Source organism: Chionomys nivalis, chromosome 3 (genome assembly GCF_950005125.1).
Source record: "Chionomys nivalis chromosome 3, mChiNiv1.1, whole genome shotgun sequence".
In the NCBI taxonomy this organism is placed as follows: domain Eukaryota; kingdom Metazoa; phylum Chordata; class Mammalia; order Rodentia; family Cricetidae; genus Chionomys; species Chionomys nivalis.
This window is the reverse complement of record NC_080088.1, coordinates 86,311,498-86,334,843: the sequence shown is the minus strand read 5'-3', so window position 1 is coordinate 86,334,843 and position 23,346 is coordinate 86,311,498. Positions and strand designations below refer to the sequence as shown.

Below are 23,346 nucleotides of genomic sequence, written 5' to 3'. Positions count from 1 at the left end.
GTTTTGCCTACATGTATGTCTGTGTGAGGGCATCAGATCCCATGGAACTGGAGTTACGGTTGGGAGCTGCCACGTGGGTGCTGGGACATGATCCTAGGTCCCCTGGAAGAGCAGTCAGTGCTTTTAACCACTGAGCCACCTCTCTGCCCCCCCCCCATTTTAGTTATATTTAAAAATCTTGAAAATTAATAAGCTGTAAATAAAATTTCCAAGCATTGTGCTAGATCAAAGTGAATATCACGAAGCTCTGATAAGTCAAATGGAGACCAAACTGGGTCCAAGCAAGGAGTGACCATGATCAGAAATGCTGTTTCTCAGTGTTATGAACTCTGTTTTAGTGCCCCCATTGATGCATAGGAAGACATCACATATTTTGGAAAGATGATTTCTATTTGTAATATAAAATATTATGAACAACATTTGAAACAGATTTATTTCAAGTATCACCACAGTACTTCCCATTTCATTAAAAATGATTGATAAGATTATAGAGAAATGCTTATTACACTCAGAATGCAGATAGCAAACTAGAGCTCAAAGAGGATGGTCCCCTTAGAATCAAAGAAAAATCTCTATATCTCTCATTTCCTTTAAATCACACAATATATGATACCCAGCACAAACACTGAGCATGCTCAATGAACTTCTGAACTCCTAATCATCAAGGAAATTAAGTTGATTCATTCACAGGCAAATTAGATTTTCTGATGTTGGGTGGCACAGCCCCCTTGAAGAACAGCAGAAATCTTGAGGGAAATTCTTGCTCCATTTGTGATTTTATCTTGACACAACTTTCAGGATGATAGGTTTTTCTGGTTGGAAAAGTGTTTTCTTGCTTAATTTCAGGGGTATCTGTGGTGGTTGAAGAAGCACATTGAGAAGCAGTGAATGAGCCAAGAATCACAGAGAAAAGCAGAACACATTCAGGACAGTAGTATTTTATATATGCAAAGCACCTTTGTCTTCATATGTCGTGAATTCTTTATATATACATCTTTGTTAGCATTGGGTAGTGATGCAGTCTATCTGTTCCTGCAATAAAGCCATTTTGGAGTAATTTTTTTTTTTTTGGAGTAATTATTGTGTAGACAACCTGTAGGGGAGGAACATGCTGACTTGTGTTCTTCATTGATGCGAAATTTAAGTGAAAAGTAAAATCTAAAGTTTTAAAACTTTAGATGACATTTTAAGTGTGTGGAAGACTTTTTTTTTTTTTTTAAAGATTTATTTATGGGGGCTGGAGAGATGGCTCAGAGGTTAAGAGCATTGCCTGTTCTTCCAAAGGTCCTGAGTTCAATTCCCAGCAACCACATGGTGGCTCACAACCATCTGTAATGAGGTCTGGTGCCCTCTTCTGGCCTTCAGACATACACACAGACAGAATATTGTATACATAATAAATAAATAAATATTAAAAAAAAAGATTTATTTATTTATTATGTATACAACTTTCTGCCTCCATTTATACCCACACGCCAGAGGAGGGCGCCAGATCTCTTTACAGATGGTTTGGAGCCACCATGTGGTTGCTGGGAATTGAACTCAGGACCTCTGGAAGAGCAGGCAATGCTCTTAACCACTGAGCCAGCTCTCCAGCCCTGGAAGACTGTTTTTATAGGCAGTATGAAATTAATCTTACGTTTGTGGACACTTAGAAGGCAATCCTGAACAGATTTTACCTCTATGGTCCCGACTCAACTTCTCAGTCCAATTGTGTCTGTTCAGTTTAATGGTGGGCAAGAACTTCAGGGAGCATTGAGCCTTGTATCCTAACACCTCCTCTTAGCCCCCTAGGTAATGTAAATAGTGAACTGCATTAGTCAATGTTTTCACTAATCCTTTTGCCTAAGTCTCTTCCATCTTAGTGGGAGAAGGGAAGCCACCAACAGAGTAATCTGGTCTTGGTAGAGGGTATGGAAGCCAGGGAATCAAGGAATTTGAAGAATGTCAGCTTATGGGTGACTGAAGATTGAGACTGCTTTCTAGGTTAAAGTCTTTTTCTGTCCATCTTTCTGAACCACTGTACACACAGGCTAGCTACCCAGCTGTCCTTGGGGCCAAATGAGGTGATAACTACCTCTCTTCTAATGGCCCAGAAAGAAAAGACAACTGAAGGGAGGAGCTGCATACATGAGCTTAGAAATGACCTTATCAGTCATTGCTTTATTTGGAACAAAAGACAATTGTGTTAAGTTTGGGGAGGAGGCAACATTTCAACTTGTCTAAATGTATTTTTTTTTTTTTTTTACATTTTGGGGGGTGGTTTCGAGACAGGGTTCTCTGTAGCTTTGGAGTCTGTCCTAGAACTAGCTCTTATAGACCAAGTAGGCCTCGAACTCACAGAGATCTGCCTGCCTCTGCCTCCCAAGTGCTGGGATTAAAGACGTGCACCGCCACCATCAGGCTATAAATTTTTCTTACAATTTTGTTGTTTTTTTTAATTTTTTAAAAATTTATTATGTATACAATATTCTGTCTGCATGTATGCCTGCAGGCCAGAAGAGGACACCAGACCTCATTACAGATAGTTGTGAGCCACCATGTGGTTGCTGGGAATTGAACTCAGGACCTATGGAAGAGCAGCCAGTGCTCTTAACTACTGAGCAATCTCTGCAGCCCCATAGATGTTCTTTATATACTATAATAGTGCTTGAAATCAGTGTGCACTGCAGCCAGTATGGATCTCTTAAATGTATGCTCTGGGTAAATTGTTTCTGTGTATCTGAGACAACTAGGCACGGTGAGTTTTTAAAGTTACAAAGTTAAAAGCATAGCCAATGCTGGGAAGCCCCTGACTCCTGGGAACTTAGCTCTAGAAGCCCACCATTCACAAACCACAGCAAGGTTATCATTCCGTGCTATGAGTGTGTGCAATGGTTTCCACGTTTCCAGTTAGCCACACAATTTAAAACTGGATATAGTTTCAGGGACTGGAGAGATGACTACGCGGTTAAGAGCACTGACTACTCTTCCAGGGGTCCTGAGTTCAATTCCCAGAGACTACATGGTGGCTCACAAGCACCCGTAATGAGATCTGGTGCCCTCTTCTGGCCTGCAAGAACATATTCAGGCAGAACACTATATACATAATGAATAAATTTAAAAAAAAATTGGACATGATTTCAAAGACACTATACTTAAGTCATTCTGATCTGCATGAACTCTAAATGGTTTCTCTGTGCTCTAGCCAGACAGACTTACAGCTCCAGAATGGAAGGACCTTAAAGCTCATAGGTCACTTGTTAACTCAAATCCTTCATTCTGTACAAGGCATCTGCCTCACCTGAGTTTCTTCACAAGGCTGGAGGGTGAAGTTCTGCAGGACGCTGATGACAGCCAGTTTCATGCTGATGAGGGCAAACCTCATGCCAAGGCAGTTCCTGGGTCCATTCCCAAAGGGCATGTACACATAAGGATCAGTGCTGCCCTTGTTCTCCTTGCTGAACCTGGAGACACAGTAGGGATGAAAACGAGGCTATCGACATAAAGACCCCAAGAGCTCTGTGTTTGGAGTCCTCACAGCCTCAATCGGAGCTGAGCCCTCGCTGTGGATGTCTCAGTATAAAATTGTGAGTCAGGGGCTTCTCCAGAGGGCCTAGATTAGATTCCCAGCACATCTGACACCCTCCTGTAGCCTTCTCAGATACCAGGTACATGTGCAGGAAAACACCCATACACATAAAAAATAAATAATATTGTAAACTAATGATCTTTCCATGTCCCTTAAAATAGAGGAGCCTTTGGTGTTGAACTGAGCTGAGTTGAATGCTTTTAGAGGAAGTGTATCTTTAAATACCAAAACTCTGTCTGGGATGGGTATATGTTCCCATTCTGAAAGACAAGTCAGAATTAGAGCAAAAAGTATGCTGCTGCCTCAACCTTCAAGTTGGCAATTTCTAATCAGACAGATAATGGGGAAAGTTCTTAAAGCCAATGGTAAATTTAGGGACCAGCACAGAATACATAAAAAAAAGAATCCTACATGTGTTAGTTTAGATATCACTTAACACCAACTACTGTCTAGTCACCAAGTAAGATTGATCGATTGATCTATCTATCTATCTATCTATCTATCTATCTATCTATCTATCTATCTATCTATCTGACAAGATGTGGTACATAAGTTAGTGGAGCAGGCTTTCCTTGGGTTGCCAACCAGATCCCAAATCATGACACAGACTTATTATTAGTTGGGAATGCTTGGCCTATGCTTGCCCCACTAGCTCTTATAACTTAATAGAACCTGTTTCTCTTCATCTATGTTTTGCCTTGGGACTTTTCACCTTTCTTTCATTCTCTATGTCCTACTTTTCCTGCTTCTTCCATGACTGTTGTCTCCGTCTCGTTCTCTTCTCTCCTCCCCTCCCCCAACCTACATTCCTCCTACTTATTCTCTCTGCAGGCCAGCACCACCTCTCCCTCTACTGCCTAGCTGTTGGCCATTCAGCTTTTTATTAGACCAATCAGGGGCCTTAGGCAACACTTCTTTACATCATTAAACAAATGTAGCATAAACAAATGCAACACACCTTTACACAGTTAAAGTAATATTCTGCAACACAAACAAATATAAGACATCTTTACATCGTTAAAAGTAATATTCTACAACAGATTAGTGTTTAGGTGATTAGTGATTCAAAATACAACTAAAATATACTAGCTTTTGCAAACCCTTTACATGCCTACAAATAAATTCTTGAGGACATATTTCACTATTAATGGAATTAATGTTAGCATATTGGGACTCTTCAATGGCCTTGAATACTTTTTCTGGTCTGTTTTTACAACATCAATAATTATCACTTTGTAATTTTCATTTTTTGTTGTTGTTTTGTTTCATTTTTCAAGACAGGGTTTCTCTGAAGCTTTGGAGCCTAGCCTGCAACTAGCTCTTGTAGACCAGGCTGGCCTCCAACTCACAGAGATCCACTTGTCTCTGCCTCCCGAGTGCTGAGATTAAAGGCGTGCGCCACCACCACTGCCCGGTCACTTTGTAATTTTCTTTTTTTAAAATATTTATTTGTTTGTTTATTATGTATACAATATTCTGTGTGTATGACTGAAGGCCAGAAGAGGGCACCAGACCTCATTACAGGTGGTTGTGAGCCACCATGTGGTCGCTGGGAATTGAACTCAGGACCTTTGGAAGAGCAGGCAGTGCTCTTAACTGCTGAGCCATCTCTCCAGCCCATTTTCTTTTTATTTTTTCTTAGACAGTTTTTCTATGAAACAATCCTGGCTGTCATGGAACACACTCTGTAGACCAGACTGACCTCAAACTCATAGAGATCTGCCTGCTTCTGCCTCCTAAGTGCTGGAATTAAAGGCACATGTCACCACCGCAAGGCTTTTTTTGTTTTGTTTTGTTTGTTTTGCTTGTTTTTGTTTTTTGAGACGTGCTTTCCTGACTGCCCTGGAACTCTGTAGACCAGGCTGGCCATGAACTCACAGAGATCTGCCTGCCTCTGACTCCTAAATTCTGGAATTAAAGGCGTGTGCCACCATGCCAAGCTCACTTTATAATGTTAAAAGGTCTGATTCCCAAAAGACAGAAAGATACAAAGGGATACAAAATCCCGTATATGCCATTTCCAGTAAACAACATGATAATAGTTTAGTTCGCCTGGTTCCTAGTGGGGACCCCTCCCTGAGGTCTCTGTACCTTTCAGGGCGGAACTCCTCAGGCTCTGGCCAGTACTCAGGATCCCGATGAAGAGGATAGGTTGGTACCATAACTACAGTCCCTTTGGGAATGAACACTCCATTGATTTCCACATCCTTCTTAGAGACCCTCTCTAGCCTGCTAGCAGCCGGGTACAATCTGAGAGTTTCATTCACTACCATGTCCAGGTACTCCATGTCCATCAGGGCATCATAGGTGACAGGTGCCTGGGAAGAGGAAACATGTTTGCAGATGAGGTTTGGACTCACTCTTCAACTCAGTTTGTAGTGCTCTTACACATCAGAAACTCCAAGGGCTAACCTTGATTAGCTTAGCCTTAATAAATCATTCTGCACCTATGATGACCTTTGTCCTGATTACGGCCCATTAGGATGTGAAGTATAATTTTTAATATAGGAGCCATTTGGGACACTACCTTGTCCAGATTCCTTCATCCTCAGCATTGCTGTGCTCTTGATTTCTTTATCATGTGATCATATATGACCAATATAACTGTTACAGTCAGACAAAGTCCACTGAGGTCACTGTCTCATCACCATATACTGTCCGTATACACCAAAAGAATAACATTATTGTAAGGAACAAACTCCCCACTCGGTTCACATCAGGCTTTTTAGATTATTCTGGTTTTGCATATGCATGTGTGTGCATGTTCATGGCATGTGCACAGTTGCTGTGCATTGGCCTGTATGTGGAAGCTAGAGAACAACCTTGGGTGTCTTTTCTCATGGAGTTTACTTTTTACGCATATTTTGAAACATTTTCAGTAGTCTGAAACTCATCAAGTAGTCTGGGTTGGCTGGCCCCAGGAGCAGACAGGCTCACACTGTCTGCCTCCTTAGTGCTCCACTTACGACTTTTCCCCCACATGGATTCTGGAAATCAAGCTCGGGTCCTCATAAATAGCATTGTGTGATTGAACTGTGTCCCCAGCTTCTCAGACTAGGTAATTTCTGCTAACTACCTCCTTTGGGAGTAGTGAGAGTAGTAAGTTTGAATGAAGTAGAAACTTCTGGGAAGATGGCACACTAGAAACTGCCTCTGTGTGTGGAGAAGAGTCAGAACAACAAGTAAACAAGAAACAAAACACAGTCTATGTCAAGGAGAGAGGAGGAGCTTCAGAAAAACAAAGGCAGTAGGACATCAAAAAAGCATGGTGGAAAAAATGGATGATTCATAGAAAAGAAACCAAGCTGAAGATGGCGCTGGCTGCCCAGTTCCCAGTTCCAGGGGAGGGGAAGGCAAAGGCCCTCCAAAAAACCAAGAGGCTAGGTGAAAGGGGCGGGGGGTCCTACGTCCAGGACACCCCCACAGCCTCCACAGACTTCAGAACCAGTGAGGAGTGAGGTGACATGGGGGTTGACTTCTGCAGCCGTGAGGAGGAGTTCCAGTGTCACTGGGAATGACTGAGAAGGTAGAAGCCAGTTGACATCTTTATAGAGAACCTTTCATTAGAAACTGAACTGCTCAGGGAGGCAGAGGATAGGCATCAACCACAAGACGAGGAGGCTGAACTTAATGTGCCACAGCCCTAGGGCAAGTGACTACCTGAGAGACTGTAAAGTGGGAGGGTTAGATGTTAGGAGCTTAAAAGTACATGTGGCAGGAGGCTGAGGAAATACAGTGCTCAGAGAAAGGTGTCCCCCATCAATTGTCCTGAACAGGTCTCCTATACTGAGAATAATTGTAGAGTGTGACAGCTCTGAGCCCAAACTCAGCAGGTGGGTCCCTCTCTGCTCTAGAGCCCCTATAATAAAGTCCTACTACTATCCTTGACACACCCACAGCTGTGTCCCTTCATGAGATGACCAACACTTAGGAGGTCTTGAAAGCACAAAGGCAGGCACTCCTCTTGAGCACATCTAGCTGCATTCCCATTCAGCTGCAGCTGAGATAATAGCCACCTCAGAGGGTTTGACCTAGAGATTCCCTGAGAGAACCTGTCCAGCACACGAACTGTAATGCAAGCTATGGCCAGCAGAGGGCACTGACACTCAAGGAACTTATGAAATTGATACTAAGTGTAGTCAGGGCTTCAGACAGCAAGTCCTCTGATATACTTTGAAAACCGCAGGAGAGAAAAGAATCCCCTAGTTGACACACACAATAAATGCCATGCTATTGCACTGAACAGGAGAGCCATTGAGAGGAGTGTCAGGCCAGCCTGCAGAGACCAGTGAAGGCCACCTTACCACCATAGATAGTGGGGGCTGCACCCAAGGACATCAGCAGAGATAACTGTCCAGATACCTGAGAGACTGGTGCTTATTCTCAAGTGTCACACAGGTCTGGGTGTGTCGTACTTGATATTATTGTCATAATAGATAAAGATACATCAGAGCCAGCACTGTATTAAAGATTGCGTATTTCTATGGTTTGCATTCATCTCCTATGTCCCTTCTTTGTTTCTTTTTTAGACGCTTGCTAAAAAGGATGGAAGAACCATTGTATGACTCTCTGTAAAAATTCTTATTGCAAGTGATGAGACATGTTCTTGCTAATCCTTACCTCTGCCCTCCCTCTCTGGGTACCATCCACTCACCTTATTGGGCAGAGCTCTGTCAATCTCATCCTGAAGTTTCTTCTGCACATCAGGGTGGGTGGCCAGTGTATACATAATGAAGGAAATGGATGTGCTTGTGGCTTCATAGCCAGCAAAAATGAAAACAACTGATTGGGCTGTGATCTCCATATCAGACAGGGCTAAAAGGAAAAGAACATTGTAGATAAGGAAGATCAAAGCAGAACATCACAGTTGAGATGAGAAGAAATTCAAATGGCGCTCCCAGCTGTCTAGGGAAGAACAGAGAAAGGAGGTCCAGAGTCACTGGGACTGAATTCCACTCTGGTGCCCATGTGTGGCCTGTCTGTGCTGTTAGAGCAGACTCGCCACCACAAATGTGTAGCTCTACCCACCACAGCCTGTCCTCATAAAGTTATAAAGAAATGCAGTGGTTCATACTGACTGACAACTTGGCAGGATCTAGGATCACCTAGGAGACGAGACTGAACATTACCATGTGGGATTATCTTCACTGATGTGAGCAGACCCATCTTAAATGTGGGTGGGACATTCCATGACCTGGGGTCCCCAACTGAATAAAGAGAAGAGTGTGAGGTAAGCACCAGCGTTCAGCTCTCCTCGTCCTGACTACTAACGCAATGTGACCAGCGGCCTCCTGCCGCTGTCACCAGCTCTTCCCCACCATGGTGGGTCAGAACAATCCTGTCCTGAGGGGTTTTGTCAGGCATTTGTCACAGTGACAGCACGAGAGACTAGGACAAATGACTTACTATTAGTAAATGTGAGATCATTTTTCCTTCATGGAAAAATAAAAACAGGCAGGAAATGGTAGAGTGTTCGTCCTGCAGATGCTTCACTGTGGTGGAGAAGTGTATGCAGAGGTATACAGGGAATCTTCCTGTATCCTTCCCCCAAGCTCTGCTTCGACCAGAAAACACTCTAAAATTAAAGTCTCTCCTCGCACTCGAAATTAAAGAACAGACAATGCAAGGCCTCCTGAGGCCAAAAGACTATGATGCATGACAACTTGAATTGCAAAGTAACTAATCACAAGAAGAAAGTAACGGGATGCAAAAGATCACACTGCTAAAAACAAATGGCTATATTTCTGATTGATATATTTAAAAAAGCAAATAAGTAAGGCTTGAAAACTCTTCTTATGCTGGATAATAACTAGAAATGTGGAATAAATATGAGAGTTTAAAAGTCATTCTGTAGCTATAATAGTAATATGTAGCACAATTAATAAAAACCCAGAGACAGATATTGGCATTCAGCCTGAAAGTCAGAAAAGCAAAACAGCCAGCCACTGGCTCTTACCTCTACCTCAGTCTGAAATGATGATCCTGCCTTCAGGAATCTCAGAATGGGACTGTGTCTGAAAGCTGTCTCTTCCTGTGTTATAATCCTCTCTAGGGCTAGGATTAAAGACATGCGCCACAACTGCCAGGTTTCTATGGCAAACTAGTGTGGCTACTAATATTAAAGGTGTGTGTCACCAATGCCTGGTCTGTAAGATGACTAGTGGGGCTGTTTTACTCTGATCTTCGGGCAAGCTTTATTTATGAAAATACAATTTTTTTCGAGGGGGGGCTTTCTAGACAGGGTTTCTCTGTAGCTTTGGAGCCTGTCCTGGAACTTGCTCTGTAGACCAGGCTGGCCTCAAACTCACAGAGATCCACCTGTTTCTGCCTCCCGCATGCTGAGATTAAAGGTGTGGGCCACCACCGCCTGGTTCAAAATACAAACTAAATATCACGACAATAATAGTTTTTGTCACAAAGCTAGCATGGACTATGTTATAAACCGGGGGCCTGAAGGATGAAGAAGAGCAGGGTACATGGTTTCTCAGACACTATTTATACAGAGCAGATGAAGCTGTTGAACACAATTCCACCACTCACTCCCAGATGCAAATTCCCAGGCAGAGATCCAGAATCCGTGGGGTTGGAAGGGACTGAGAATCAAACTCTGCTCTGATAGATGACCCTGCACCACTGAGGACTTCTGGGCACAAAATGCTTCTCTGTGGCTGCCCTACAGACTCTTGGACATTTAACCAGTTTACTTCTAGAAAGATCCCATGAGCTTCATAGATACCATCCATGTTCGCATCTTTCTGAAATTTGGCAGAAATGCTTCCATCCTTGACCGCTCCCCCCATGCATATGTCCTGACACCCTCTTTCCTCTCGGCTTTTTGATCCACGCGCCATGAACCATCATGGGTTACCTTTCTGGGACTCTTTGCCTTTGGAGTTCTGAGTGTTTATCATCAGGTGAAGAAAATCCACTCGGGTCTGGAGACAGAAAAGTCAATGATGGACATTTAGAGAAAGGGCACAGATGACATGTTCACAGCCTGACACATGATCAAACCATGAGCATTCTGAGAGTAACCACATTTTACCTTCTGATTTGAATCAAGGTGATTTTGCTTCATCTTTTTTACAAATTCGTAGAAAAAGTCCATTAACCGGTTTGGAAAAATAGAGATACTTAGCATCTCATAAACTGGAGTAAGGAATGGAAGCATAACTACAGAGAAAAAAGAGAAAGTGCAACGAAAATCTGCACTGAATTCTTTTTTTTAATATTTTATTTATTTTTTATTTATACAATATTCTGTCTGTGTGTATGTCTGCATGCCAGAAGAGGGCACCAGACCTCATTACAGATGGTTGTGAGCCACCATGTGGTTCCCGGGAATTGCACTCAGGACCTTTGGAAGAGCAGGCAATGCTCTTAACCACTGAGCCATCTCTCCAGCCCCTGCACTGAATTCTTATTCACTTATTAGAAATCAAATACACCTTCTGCTAAGCTCCAGGGTCCACTTGTATTTTTATTCAACTCAAAGGAAGGTACCAAAGTGATGTTAACAATAGTTGTGTTTATAATACATCAAAATGTATACCACTCAAGATATGGGCTGGAGAAATACTCAAATGGTGGAGAGCATTTGCTGCTTACACGAGACACAAGTCAGTTCCCAGTACTTGACTCTGAATGGCTCATAACTGCAAGCCCACCTCCCTCTACTGGACTCTAGAGGCATGGCACTCACGTGTCTACATACACATATGCACACATAATTAAAAATAAAACAAAATTTAAAAAAATACTTAATGTAGGAAGAAATATTTGTTACATTCAATGAACCAACATATTCACCCCACTTCCTATAGTCTCTCTGCAGCTTCTCCAGGATCCCCTCAGACATCCCTTTCACAACTTTAGGTTGTTATTTAATAAAACTCTTAGGTGTTGCTCTCATGTGCATGGGCGTGGGGCCATCCACTGAAGCATGGGAAACTGACCAGTGGCCACACCAACAAAGAAGAATGATTCTCTCTTCCCTAGCAGCTATCAACTGCCAAAAGTTCTCAGAAAGGGGTGGGACCTAGAGAGCATCTAGGGAAGGAGTATTGGTTGACTTGATCTTGTGGAACTGCTTTGAGTTCGAGCGTGTGATAGCTTTGTGTCCTGAAGATGATATTCCTCTTCACCTTCCAGCCTTTACTTCTTTGTACCTCTTTGCAAGAAAGGAATACATTTGATAACAGTGCATACAATTTAACTAAAAGTGGGCCAAAGATAAAGGTCTAAGATTGGCATGGTGAGCACATGCCTTTAATCCCAGCAGTCTGGAGGTAGAGGCAGGTGGATCTCTGTGAGACAATGGCCAGCCTGTTCTATATAGCAAGTTTCAGGACAACCATGAACTTGTATCCAGAGGAAAAAAAAGTTTCAGGAATATGCTGCCCAATTAAGATGAAACTGGAGGGAAGGGTTAAATGTTCATAATCTCAGCTCTGACCTTGTGCTTTAGAGATTAAATCACAGCACATCATAAAATTGTACATCATAAAAATTTTAAATGTCTACTTCAAAGGATCCTATTAAGAACATTAAAAGAAGCCGGGCGGTGGTGGCGCACACCTTTAATCCCAGCACTCGGGAGGCAGAGGCAGGCGGATCTCTGTGAGTTTGAGGCCAGCCTGGTCTAGAAGAGCTAGTTCCAGGACAGGAACCAAAAAGCTACGGAGAAACCCTGTCTCGAAAAAAAAAAAAAAAAAAGAACATTAAAAGACATCTAAAAATAGAGAAAATATGTCAATTACATATCTGGAAAATGACTGTTATTCATGATACACATGCGAGTCTTACAGCTCACTTGCAAGCACGTAAACCATTCAGCTATACAGGAGCAAAGGTTGAACAAATGTTTATCTAAGGACAAGAATGTCTCCCAAGTGGGAGAGTGTGAGTACCACTTGGAGAAAGCACAACCCAGCTCTCCTGGTGTTACACTATTGAATGTCCACTAGGGGGCTGGGATGACCATCATGAAACAACAACAACAACAACAACCCAAAGTGTCGAATGGGGGTCCTCATGAGCTCCTAACCAGAACATAAAATCCATCTACCAAAGAAAAAACTTCTCAGTTGCTCAACCAGTCAAACACAGAATTCCTATGTCATTTGCAAATTTCACCCCAAGTGCCTACCAAGAAAACATGAAAAAATGTTCAATCATAAACTCAGATGCCAATGTCCATAAGAGTTTATTTGCAATACCCTGAATCTGAAAATAACTGGAATGACCGTCATATGGTACAGAATTTGATTTGTCTACAGAACATGGGAGTAGCAACAAATGATTCTGTTGAATATATTATGTTAAATGAAAGAAGCTAGTCACGAAATTCTGTGCATTCTATGACATATTTATAATGTATTTTTGTGGCATACCAGGAATAGCAGATCTACAGGAGCAGTGAACTGGTGTTTTAATTGCAGGGAGGAACGGAAAGCTGCAGGTTTTCTTGGATAAAATCTTCCCTGGTTTGACAATGGCAATGAATACACATTGCAAAAATTGAATTACACATTGTAAATGGGTACATTATTTTTTTTTAATATTTATTATGTATACAATATTCTGTCTGTATGTAGGCCAGAAGAGGGCACCAGACCTCATTACAGATGATTGTGAGCCACCATGTGGTTGCCGGGAATTGAACTCAGGACCTTTGGAAGAGCAGGCAATGCTCTTAACTACTGAGCCATCTCTCCAGCCCGGGTACATTATTTTTATATATGAATTGTATCTCAGTAAGGATGAATGATGCTATTTTGATGGAAGTATGTGAGGGAGGAAGATAAAAGAGAGGAAGTGGCTACTTACATATAGTGAGAAAAAGTGGGTTAAGGAAATCTAAACTTGTTAAGATCTTCTTGGTTTTCTGCACAAAGGGATCTTGTGGGTTGTTGAGGGAATCGACGTTCACTCCAAATGATGTCCCAGTGATCACATCCATGCTATAAGCTCCAAGGATGCTGAGTAGAGAGAGAGAGAGATGAGAATCAACATCTGCATCTGAGGCAGCTCTTCCTTCTGAGCTACCCAGGCAGGGAGCCACACACTCAGAACCGAGGTTTCTATAACACTCACACATGGGATGTTTACCTGTGGTTGGTTTGCGGATGTCCTTTTCCTAGAGTTGAGGGGACATTAATGTACTTACAGTCCCATCAACTGCACCACCACTTACTCTTTCATGGTGATGGGCTTCCCTTTCTCTTCTTCTCGTCTCAAGTTTTTCACCAGCGTATCTCCATACTGTCCAATGATGGGGAACATCTAAGCACAAAGCACAGCATGTGTAGCTAAATGTAGAAACTTGGGTACCAGAAAGACAAGTCATCCCCAGTCACAAAGCAATGAACGGGATGTTACAGTGATTTTTATTTATTTATGTGTTTATTTATTTGTTGGTTGTTCTTTTTTCTTTTCTTCTTTTTTTTTTTCTTTTTGAGACAGGGTTTCTCTATGTAGCTTTGGAGCCTGTCCTGGAACTCGCTCTGTAGACCAGGCTGACCTCACAGAGATCCTCCTACCACTGCCTCCCAAATGCTGGGGTTAAAGGTGTGTGCCACCACACCTGGATTACAGTGAATTTTATAATGGGTCCTCTCGGCATGAAGTCAAAAGCCCATCTCAGAGGACCGACCCTTGGAAAGGAACTATGGGCTTCTTTCCTACCTGTTCCCAGATTCATTTTCTAAGTAAATTCCCTCTCCATCATCACCTCCTTGAGTTTTCCACTGGTGAAAGTTGGAGATAGCAGTGTTCGAAGTCTCTTCCATTCTTCATCTTCAGATATGGTGATGGCCTTTTTCATAATACCCGCCGGACCAAAATTCTAGAGTTCAAATTGAAAGACAGCTTACTTTGCTGAAATTATGTATATGTCCATAGCCACAGAAAGTATATCAAACAAATATCACTTGCCTAACAAATATCTACTGATCTTGTTAAGTGGCAGGCCCTTGCTTATTCTCAGTACATCTTTATTGAGGACACCTCACAGCCTACATAAATATGGATGTCATCTATCTACAGGGCATGGCTTCATGTCTTTATTTCAAAGTCTCTTCTTAAATGGAAACCCTTCTTGCACAGGGGAAAACTGTTCTTTGGTGCAGGCTGTGGCACATGGGGCTTCTTGAGTCCTGAGGCAAAGAGCAATGTGGTCAACAAGGTACTGGCTTCTGCTTCGATTTTAGAAGCAATTGTTTTACATAAAGGGACTTTTCTGCTTATGCAGCCCCTAGGGAAATCTATGCATCTTCCCAAGAGAAAACTTTAAAGGTAGAGGGTCTTGGCCTGAGAGCCAGAGAAGGAAGTTTTTCTTGTGCCCCAAGGACCTTGGTACCAATAGCATAGATTCTGAGAAACTGCTTGCTCAGCTCTGTATGCATGCTGTCGCAAGTATATCCACTGCCCTACACTGGAGCTTATATAGAGGGAATAAGAAAAAATGAGGTCCCAGAACTTTCCTTCCTGGGAACATATTGAAAACAAGAGATCCCTACTATAAAACTAAAGAACAACGAAAATGCTATAATCAGGCAGTTAAAGGTTTACTGTGAGATATTTTGTAAAGTTTGCATTCTAGAAAACGTCAAATGATTCTACACGTAACTTCGTTAACATACAAATAATTTCAGACCGTCTAACATATTGTACCTGCAAGAACACCCAATCTAGACACAGATTGCAAAATAAAAGATCCTACGCTTTACAGACCCCCAAAAATTGGTAACTTCCAGATTTGACAGCTGCTGCCCAAGGATGTTGCCTCAGGTACAGCAGTCTGTTCTGTACTTTGCTTTTCCACCGGGGATGTTTAATGGGGAAGTGAAAAAGAGATCCAGGACTCTGATGTTTGCCAAATGTTTTATGTAGTCACTATGCTATATAGATAAAGAAGATCTCTGTTTGGGAGAGAGAGAGAGCAGCTGAGTCCTCAGAAGTGCATTCAGTTCCCCGCTGACCCCCCCCCCCCCCGTCTTTGGGACCTTAACACGGCTGAAGCTGGACTTCAACAGTTTTTCCATGTGCATATGCCCCCACAGACACACAATTAAAAAGCAATAAGCCTGTGGTGGTCCTGCACTTTAATCCCAGGATTTGAGAGGGAGACAAGCAGATCTCACTAAGTTTGAGACCAGCCTGGTCTATAAAGGGAGTTCCAGGACTGGCAGGACTGTTACACAGAGAAGCCCTGTCTTGAAAAACAAAATCCAACCAACCAAACCAAAAAACCAAACAAATATAAAAGCAAAAAAAAAAAAAAAAACCTTATCAATAATAAAAAAGATTAAGGAATTATCTGTTATTTTAAAGAACTATAACATGGAAATCTTTTTATCTTTTTTGCTTTTAAAAAATTATTATTATTATTATTTTGTTTTTTGAGACAAGGTTTCTCTGTAGCTTTAGGGCCTGTCCTGGAACTAGCTCTTGTAGACCAGGTTGGCCTCGAACTCACATAGATCTGACTGCCTCTGCTTCCTGAGTGCTGGGATTAAAGGTGTGAGACACCACCGCCCGGCTAAAAATTATTTTTATTTTTATGCATATAGGTGTTCTGCCTACATATATGTCCGTGTACTATGTGTGTATAGTGCTCACCGAGGCCAGAAGAAAGCCTCAGGTGGCAGGAGACCGGAGTTCTAGACACTTGTGAACCAGCCAACATGGGTTTGATTGACTGCTGAGACGTCCTTCCAGTCCCACAGGGATATCCTTTGAATTTTATATACAGGGGCACAAGGAAACAAGAAAGATAATTCTATTTCCTAGCTATGAATTTTCTTCTCTTCCAAAACTCTAGTTTGTGCCAAAATGAACGCTTTTTAAACCCCTTTATGCTAGAAGCTCAGAAGGAAAGGAACGAGCCAAACTTCTACTCCATGAAGAAATGTATACAAAGCCTCAGCCAGCTTCACGCTTGATGTGAAAGCCTGCATGCGTGACCCTCCAGCCAGGAGCAATCCCGAAGTCTCCTCTTACCACTGTCACTCAGTGCTGTCCGAAATGCCAGCTAGTGCAGTGATGTAAGAAAAGCCGGTGGAGGACACACAGCCTGCAAGGCCATGAGTGGAAGTGTCCTGATTCTCAGGCACCACCATTGCCCATGGGGAGCGCACCAAGCAGCACACAGAACAAATGTATGGAAGGAAGAAGTGAGTTTGGGGAAGTTGTAGGGTGCAATGACAACTCAGAATTCATGCATTTGCACATCATCGCGATGATAAGCGGAGAAATATTGAGAAAGTGATGTTATAGCAATAACTAGAAATTAAATACTTAAAGCATAAATGTAACAAAATATGTTCTGAGTCTTTAACCTGAAATTGTCAATGTGGCAAGCAAAGGCAAACCAAAAATCAGAGAGGTCCATGGTAGCAATGGATTAGAAGACAGAGCACAGTAAACATATTCCCCCTTGCTGGGTGATGGTGATACACATCTTTAATTCCAACATTTGGGAGGCAGAGGCAGGCAGATCTTTGTGAGTTCAAGGACAGCCTGATCTACAAGAGCTAGTTCCAGGACAGGCTCCAAAGCTACAGAGAAACCCTATCTCAAAAAACCAGAAAAAAATATTTCCCCTATATTTATTTAAATTTTTATCAAAAATCACACTGAGCTTTTAAATTGAGACAAAAATATTCATAATTAAGATAGAAAAGCAAAGGTCTGAGAAACAACCACACAATTCTTTTTTTTAAAAAAAGGAGGAATTAATCCACACAATGACACTCTTCAAGAGGGAATGGTCCCCAAAGAGGGGAAAACACTGTGGTCAATTGATTGAAGAAAATAGATGAGAAAAAATCCCACACAAGTAATAGGACTGATAAGCTTTGGCGGGAACAACCTCTCCCAAAATAGTATTGGAACAGGTGAACATGCATGGTATAACAGGAATCTTTACCTGACCTTTGTATCTCATACCAAAAAAATTGCAAATAGACCATAGATGTAAACATAAAATATGAAATTATTAGTTACCATTAGAAAATAAGAAAGCTAAGCAAAATATTCTCAAACGTGACCCTGAAAGCATCCATAAAAATGCATCAGACATTGCCAAGAAGAAAAGACAGGATTCTGATGGTGACTACCACACGTTTACAAGAGGAAGGTCCACGGTGGAGGGACAGTCCACACTACTCATACACACACTCAGATGAGGGGATGCCACTCAGAATGTGATATCAATACTGACTTTATCTTGTATACTGGCTGGAATGTATTATATTTACACTCATACAAGACATTACCATTTACAAAATCCAAGACTTTTTCTGAGCACGGTGATGGCTCTTTCTCGTGATTATGTAATTCTTTCCAGATTAAAATTGAATGATTATGACGAAAGCTTTAAGAAAATAAATAAAATAAAATTGAATGAAAGTAAGTCATTATTTTCTAAAAAGGACACCTACCCGACGGTTTGTGAAGACAGAGTAGCATTCTTTCACCAGCACTGTTTTGATGATCTCTGGATCCGTGATAGCCAGCACAGGCTGTCGACCATCATAAAACCTGAGGTGGGAAAAGAGGTGGACTTAACCTCAGAAGCCGGATTCTGCACCTGGATGCACACCTGGGACTCTAGACTCCACCCCTGAGGCTGCACTGGCCACACCCCCAGTTATATATATAGCACAGCAACATGTGCCCAACTTCAAAGTTCTAACCATAGAAGCCACTGGGGGGCACGTGAAATGAAGGGTAGCGTGGCTAAAGCAGGGAAGAGACACTTAGGACGAAATGGCTAGGCAAATGTACATGGTTATTGCCAATACCATCCTTTGGTGTCTAAATTTGTCAGCATCTGGGTTGGAGGTGTGGCTCAGTGGTAGAGCCCTTGTTTATCAAGTGTGTGGCACTGGGTTTGTCCCCCAGAGATCTCTTTTTCAAAGGCAGCAGAATTAAATAGACAGCAAATACCCATATACACTTCCAGTAAATTTAATTTTTTTTTATGATAAAGATGTTTTTAAAGTAGATATAAATGAATTCCTAATTTGCTTACTTACATCTCCCAGTCTGTCTCTCAAAAGCATACATTACTTTTAAGTTAATGTAAAGGAGTTCTGGGTTTAACTAAAAGTGAATTGGTATAGATATGATCTTGCATTTCTGAGCCCGTATCAGAAGGTTCTGAGCATTAGGTGCAAGGACATTGAGTCTTGGAGCCCTTGGTTCATCAGTCTGGAGGATGTCCTAGTAGGCAACAGCCCTAATGGAATTCATGCTGTTCGAATTAACAACTGTGACATATTAGACCCTGGCAGGGCAACCTCCAGACTTTGTTCTCATGCAGTGAGTGCTTCATTCTACAAGCCTACCCAATGGAAGTTTCCAGACTACTCACCCCCATATTTTCCCATACTTTTTATAGCAGTCTATATCAAATTTCCACAAACCCTGAGGAGAGAAATAAAGTTAAATCCGTTATTAGCCTGTATACAATGGATCTTTCTCTAACTGGGGTGCAAATGACTCAATTTCTGTGAAATCAGGCTTCCTGTCCCTCACTGGTGATTAGAGGCAAGTTCTTATTGGAGACACCTGAAGGGAATAGGGGAGGCTAGAAGTGGTGTCTGGAATGGAGAGTTTAAGGCTGTTTTTGGATTTTCTCAGTGTTGGATCTATTGAAAGAACTGCCCTTACTTATGGATACCAAGCAGCGTCTCATCTGAGGGGTGTGTGTGTATGTGTTTAAGTTGTCTTTGAAATTCTAGACCACTTTGAGCTGTTCCTCAAGATTCCAAAGTAAGGGAATGTGTATAAAACTCCCAGGGTCTAGACTCTTCTGTCTCCCAGTTCAGTGTTACCTCACTTGTTTTATTAGTATCCAAAGTAAGGGAATGTGTATAAGCCTCCCAGGGTATAGACTGTTCTGTCTCCTCGTTCAGGGTTATCCCACTTGTTTTATTAGTATGAAAGTGACAGAGCGAAGCCAGACTTGGTGGCACACACCTGTAATCCTAGCCCTCAGGAAAAAGCAAGAAGATGGACAAGTTGAGGCCAGGATGGGTTGCATGTTGAGACCTCATCTCAACATCTAGAGGAGCCGAAACGAAAAGAGCCACAACTGGTCAAGGTGCAGAGAATAAGAAACTGCACTAAATGGGCCATCTCATCTGTATAACAATTCCCCTTCCCTAGGCACAGGGATCATTGTAAAAGAAGGGCAGAAAGACTGCATGAGCCAGAGACAGAAAACGTTGCAACAAAGTGTTTCCACGGACACAACAAGGCAGTTGCACATAGGAACTCACAGTGCTTGTGAAAGCATGCACAGGACCTGAGCAAGAACAAACCAGACAAACCACTAGCATGGAAAGGAGAGAAGGGCATGAAGTCCCACTCCTACCTGAGGAGCGGTTGGCAATTGGCCACGGCTTGGAGGAGACTAGTTAGTTTTTCTTAAGGGTGTGGCTCTTGATAGACCAACCACGATCCTGTGCATGGCCACACAACTTCTAGTATATAGGCAGCACAAATTGGACTTCATGGGTTACAAAAAGCGAATACAGACTGGATGGGCAGGGAAGGAGGGGTGGCCCGAGGGGATCTTGGGGTAGGGAGTGAATCTGATCAGAAGGCACTGCATGAAATTCTCAGAGAACTAAGGAAAATTGAGAAAACAACAAGGGAAATCAAAAAATAAGCGATGAAAAGAGAGAGAAAGTGAGAGGGTGAGTGGATACGATGGGAAAATCGTGACGGAATGTGAGAATCAATGAGAGGCCCCTTTCTACAGCAGGACAGAGCAAAGGGAACACTAGCTCTGAGTTTTTGATGCAAAGGTGAGAAAAGGAAATGTTCTTCCTGTCGTTAAAGCCATGACTTAATGCAAAAGAAGGTTCAGGAAGGGAAATGTGCTGGGACGATTATGAAAACTGTCCCCCTTTCGAGGGTTTCCTAGGCAGCCACGAGGCAATGGTGGTCTCATCTAGACCTCAGGTCTGCAGTAGGCATCTAACTCTGAAACTTGGACTCTGATAGGCAACTGCAGTCTTTGGGGAAGGAAATTCTAGCAGAGAGCAGCCTGCTTGAGGCTCTGCTGATGGCCTTCAGCGCCTGAGTTCGTTATCTGCTAGACAGGTGCCAGCCTCTACTAACCAAGCAAGTCACAATGAATCAGGCAATGTTAATGAGCCGTGTGGCATTTATGGTGCATTTTCAAGAGCTCTAGAGATTTGGTAAAACCATCCTTTCTATAAAGGACTTTGCCTCCACTTAGAAAAGTAAAAATTCATTTGCCCTGTGTGTCTGAGGGCGAGAAACAAGCACCACCTTGTCTCAGTCACTGCCCAGCCGCATTCTGCTCACACTGGCCCTCAGGGTGCTGCCTTGGAGGAAAAGAACCAACACAGAAAACCGTTATTCTGTCGAACTCTCAAAGATGGCCTGGGTACTAAAGCTTCGTGGAGCCGTTGAAGTAACCGCAGGGGACTTAGCAGTCCCTGAGAGGTTTCTGGTAAGGGGGAGTTCCCTGTAGTCAATACACAGACAACCTGATCCACGGATGCTGCAGAGCTGGCCAGCAGGAAGAAAACAAATGCTGCTCCAGAGTCGGGTGTGAAGTCTAGTCTAGTGCACACATGCTGGCACAGCGCTACCGTGATCAGGTATGGTTTCCCATGAGTGCTGGCTTAGGAACGTGTGCCTTCCTGGAGGCTCCACTGAGGAAAACCCCAGACTTCTGCTGCTCCTTACAACCTGAGGGTGAAGTCCTGATCGCTGGGCTTTAACGTGTCTGCAGCCATTGTGTTTCCTAACAAAAGCAACCTTTAAAGGGATGTCAACAAGTCCTAAAGTTAAGCCCAAGCACGCTCCTGGTAGGACACACAGTTTCGGTGGTCTAACACCCTTAAACTTCATCCCGAGGACTGGCGTTTGCATCTATAGAAGTGACCCATAAGCAGATGCTTACGAAGTTGCATCCATAAGTATACTCACATTTCGGTAGCCCAAAATGGTGCCCAGAAAAGGAAGAGGTTTGGGTCCAGGAATGCCAAGCTTCTTAAAAAACCCATGAGAATAGGTCCCATATCTGTAAAGTAAAAGAAAATGCCAGGAACATTTCAGCGTGGTCCAACCAGCAACTGAGATTTTCCCTCAGGACCCGTGCTACCTGTCCTCTGCTGTAAAAATGGGCACTGAGTGGGAAATGGTTCTGGATACTGCTAGGCAAAATGAACTTGAGTTATCCAGAGGGAAGGGTGTTTTAGGTGAGGGTTCCGGTAGGATATATAGTAGGAATTTGTGAAAAGTACGTTAGGGGATGAGAAAAAACAATAGGCATACGTATGCACAGGGGACAACCCTCAACCCTACGCACCTCACTCCATGCTAAGAAAAGCCAGGAGGCAAGGATAGTGAGAAAAAGTTTAAGCACCTTCCGTGATCTTGCCACTCCTAAAACTCAGAAGGGTTATGGTGGCCACGTGTTTATGAGTTCTCTGATTTGATGTTGATTAGTCTAGGTGCAGACTGAGAGTCGGCTGCATCTTCCCAGGAGCAAGTCTTGTCAAAACCCTCTGAGTGTGGGAGGGAACCATAAAGCCGGGAGCTCAAAGGATCGACAATAATGTCAGTAGCAAATGCACTACCTAAGTGTTGATTGCAACATCTCCATGTTCTCTTCGGGTGTTCCAACAGGGAAAGGAAAGGGGGGCCTGGATGTCACCCCAACTCCAGTTACAGATAGGGAGAAGCTTGGGCAGCTACTCACATGTAGATGAGCACCAGGCTGGTAGCCAGCAGCACCCAGGTTTCTGTGGAAAAGTTGGAGATCGGCTCCATCTCAGCTTTTCTTCAGCAGTTCTGGCTCCAAGTTTCCTTCCCAGCAGAGAGTCTTGCAGCACTTCCCTGCTGTGCCCAGCTGAGATCCTTGAGGCCAGTCTGCGGTATTTATGTGCTAGGAAAGGAGGCTGTGTCAGCCAGGCAGCCAGGAGAAAGTCCTCCCTTGCACTGCCTGAACTCGGAGAACTGAGATGACCTTTTCAGTGACAGCTGTTAAAAGTTCATGTAGAATCCTGCTCTGACCTCTTTTGAGTGCATATTCGAGGTGAATATTTGTTCTTTTAGAAACTCAAATAGATCCATTGACATTCCATTTCTTCTAGTTTACAGATATCTTTCATGCCCATTCTCATTCCAAAACTCGTTTAAACATACCGATAAATCACATCTACACCTTTACCAGTGCAAGTTCATGTGTGTTTGTGTGTGTGTGTGTGTGTGTGTGTGTGTACAGTGTACGCGGAAGTCGACACTGGGTGTTGCCCTCTGTTATTTCCACCTTATTTTTCAATACAGGATCTATTACTGAACCCAGAGCTTGCCACTTCAGCTAGACTGGCTAGGAAGCCAGGCCCTGGGAACCACCTTTTTCTAACACATACCCTTCCTCCCATTTCTAAGGTTGTAGACATTTGCCACCAGCCCAGTGAATACATGGGTACTAGAAATTTTAACTTGGGTCCCTTTCCCAGCAACTTTTCAGAGTCTTTTCCATAGCCCCCAAATTCTTTTTCCTATAAGGCTCCTCTGTGCTGTTTAGGACTAGAAATTATTCATCCAAACACAACTCAGAAAAAAAAAATGAGCCTGGTAGAGTGATTTCTCACCCGTCACACCCAACAAGAGACTCACCCTGTGTGCTAGCTAGTAACGTCAACTTGACATGTGTAGCAGGAAGACACTTGTTTGTTTTCCCAGCTTCCCAGACTCCCAAAATAATCACACAGAAACTA

The 23,346-nt window shown here is 42.8% G+C and overlaps 1 protein-coding gene across 1 annotated transcript; it reads right to left on the bottom strand.

The window, feature by feature from the left end:
- Positions 1 to 757: 757 nt before the first annotated feature.
- Positions 758 to 22,393, bottom strand: LOC130871117 (cytochrome P450 3A25-like). The gene is made up of 13 exons (XM_057764359.1): positions 22,323 to 22,393; positions 21,548 to 21,641; positions 18,951 to 19,003; positions 18,016 to 18,115; positions 14,304 to 14,417; positions 13,767 to 13,855; positions 13,400 to 13,551; positions 10,617 to 10,744; positions 10,440 to 10,506; positions 8,226 to 8,386; positions 5,663 to 5,889; positions 3,284 to 3,446; positions 758 to 852 (listed from the first exon to the last, which is right to left on the bottom strand). The coding sequence occupies exons 1-13, from the start codon at positions 22,391 to 22,393 to the stop codon at positions 778 to 780; spliced, it is 1,494 nt and encodes a 497-aa protein (XP_057620342.1). The 3' UTR covers positions 758 to 777.
- Positions 22,394 to 23,346: the final 953 nt, after the last annotated feature.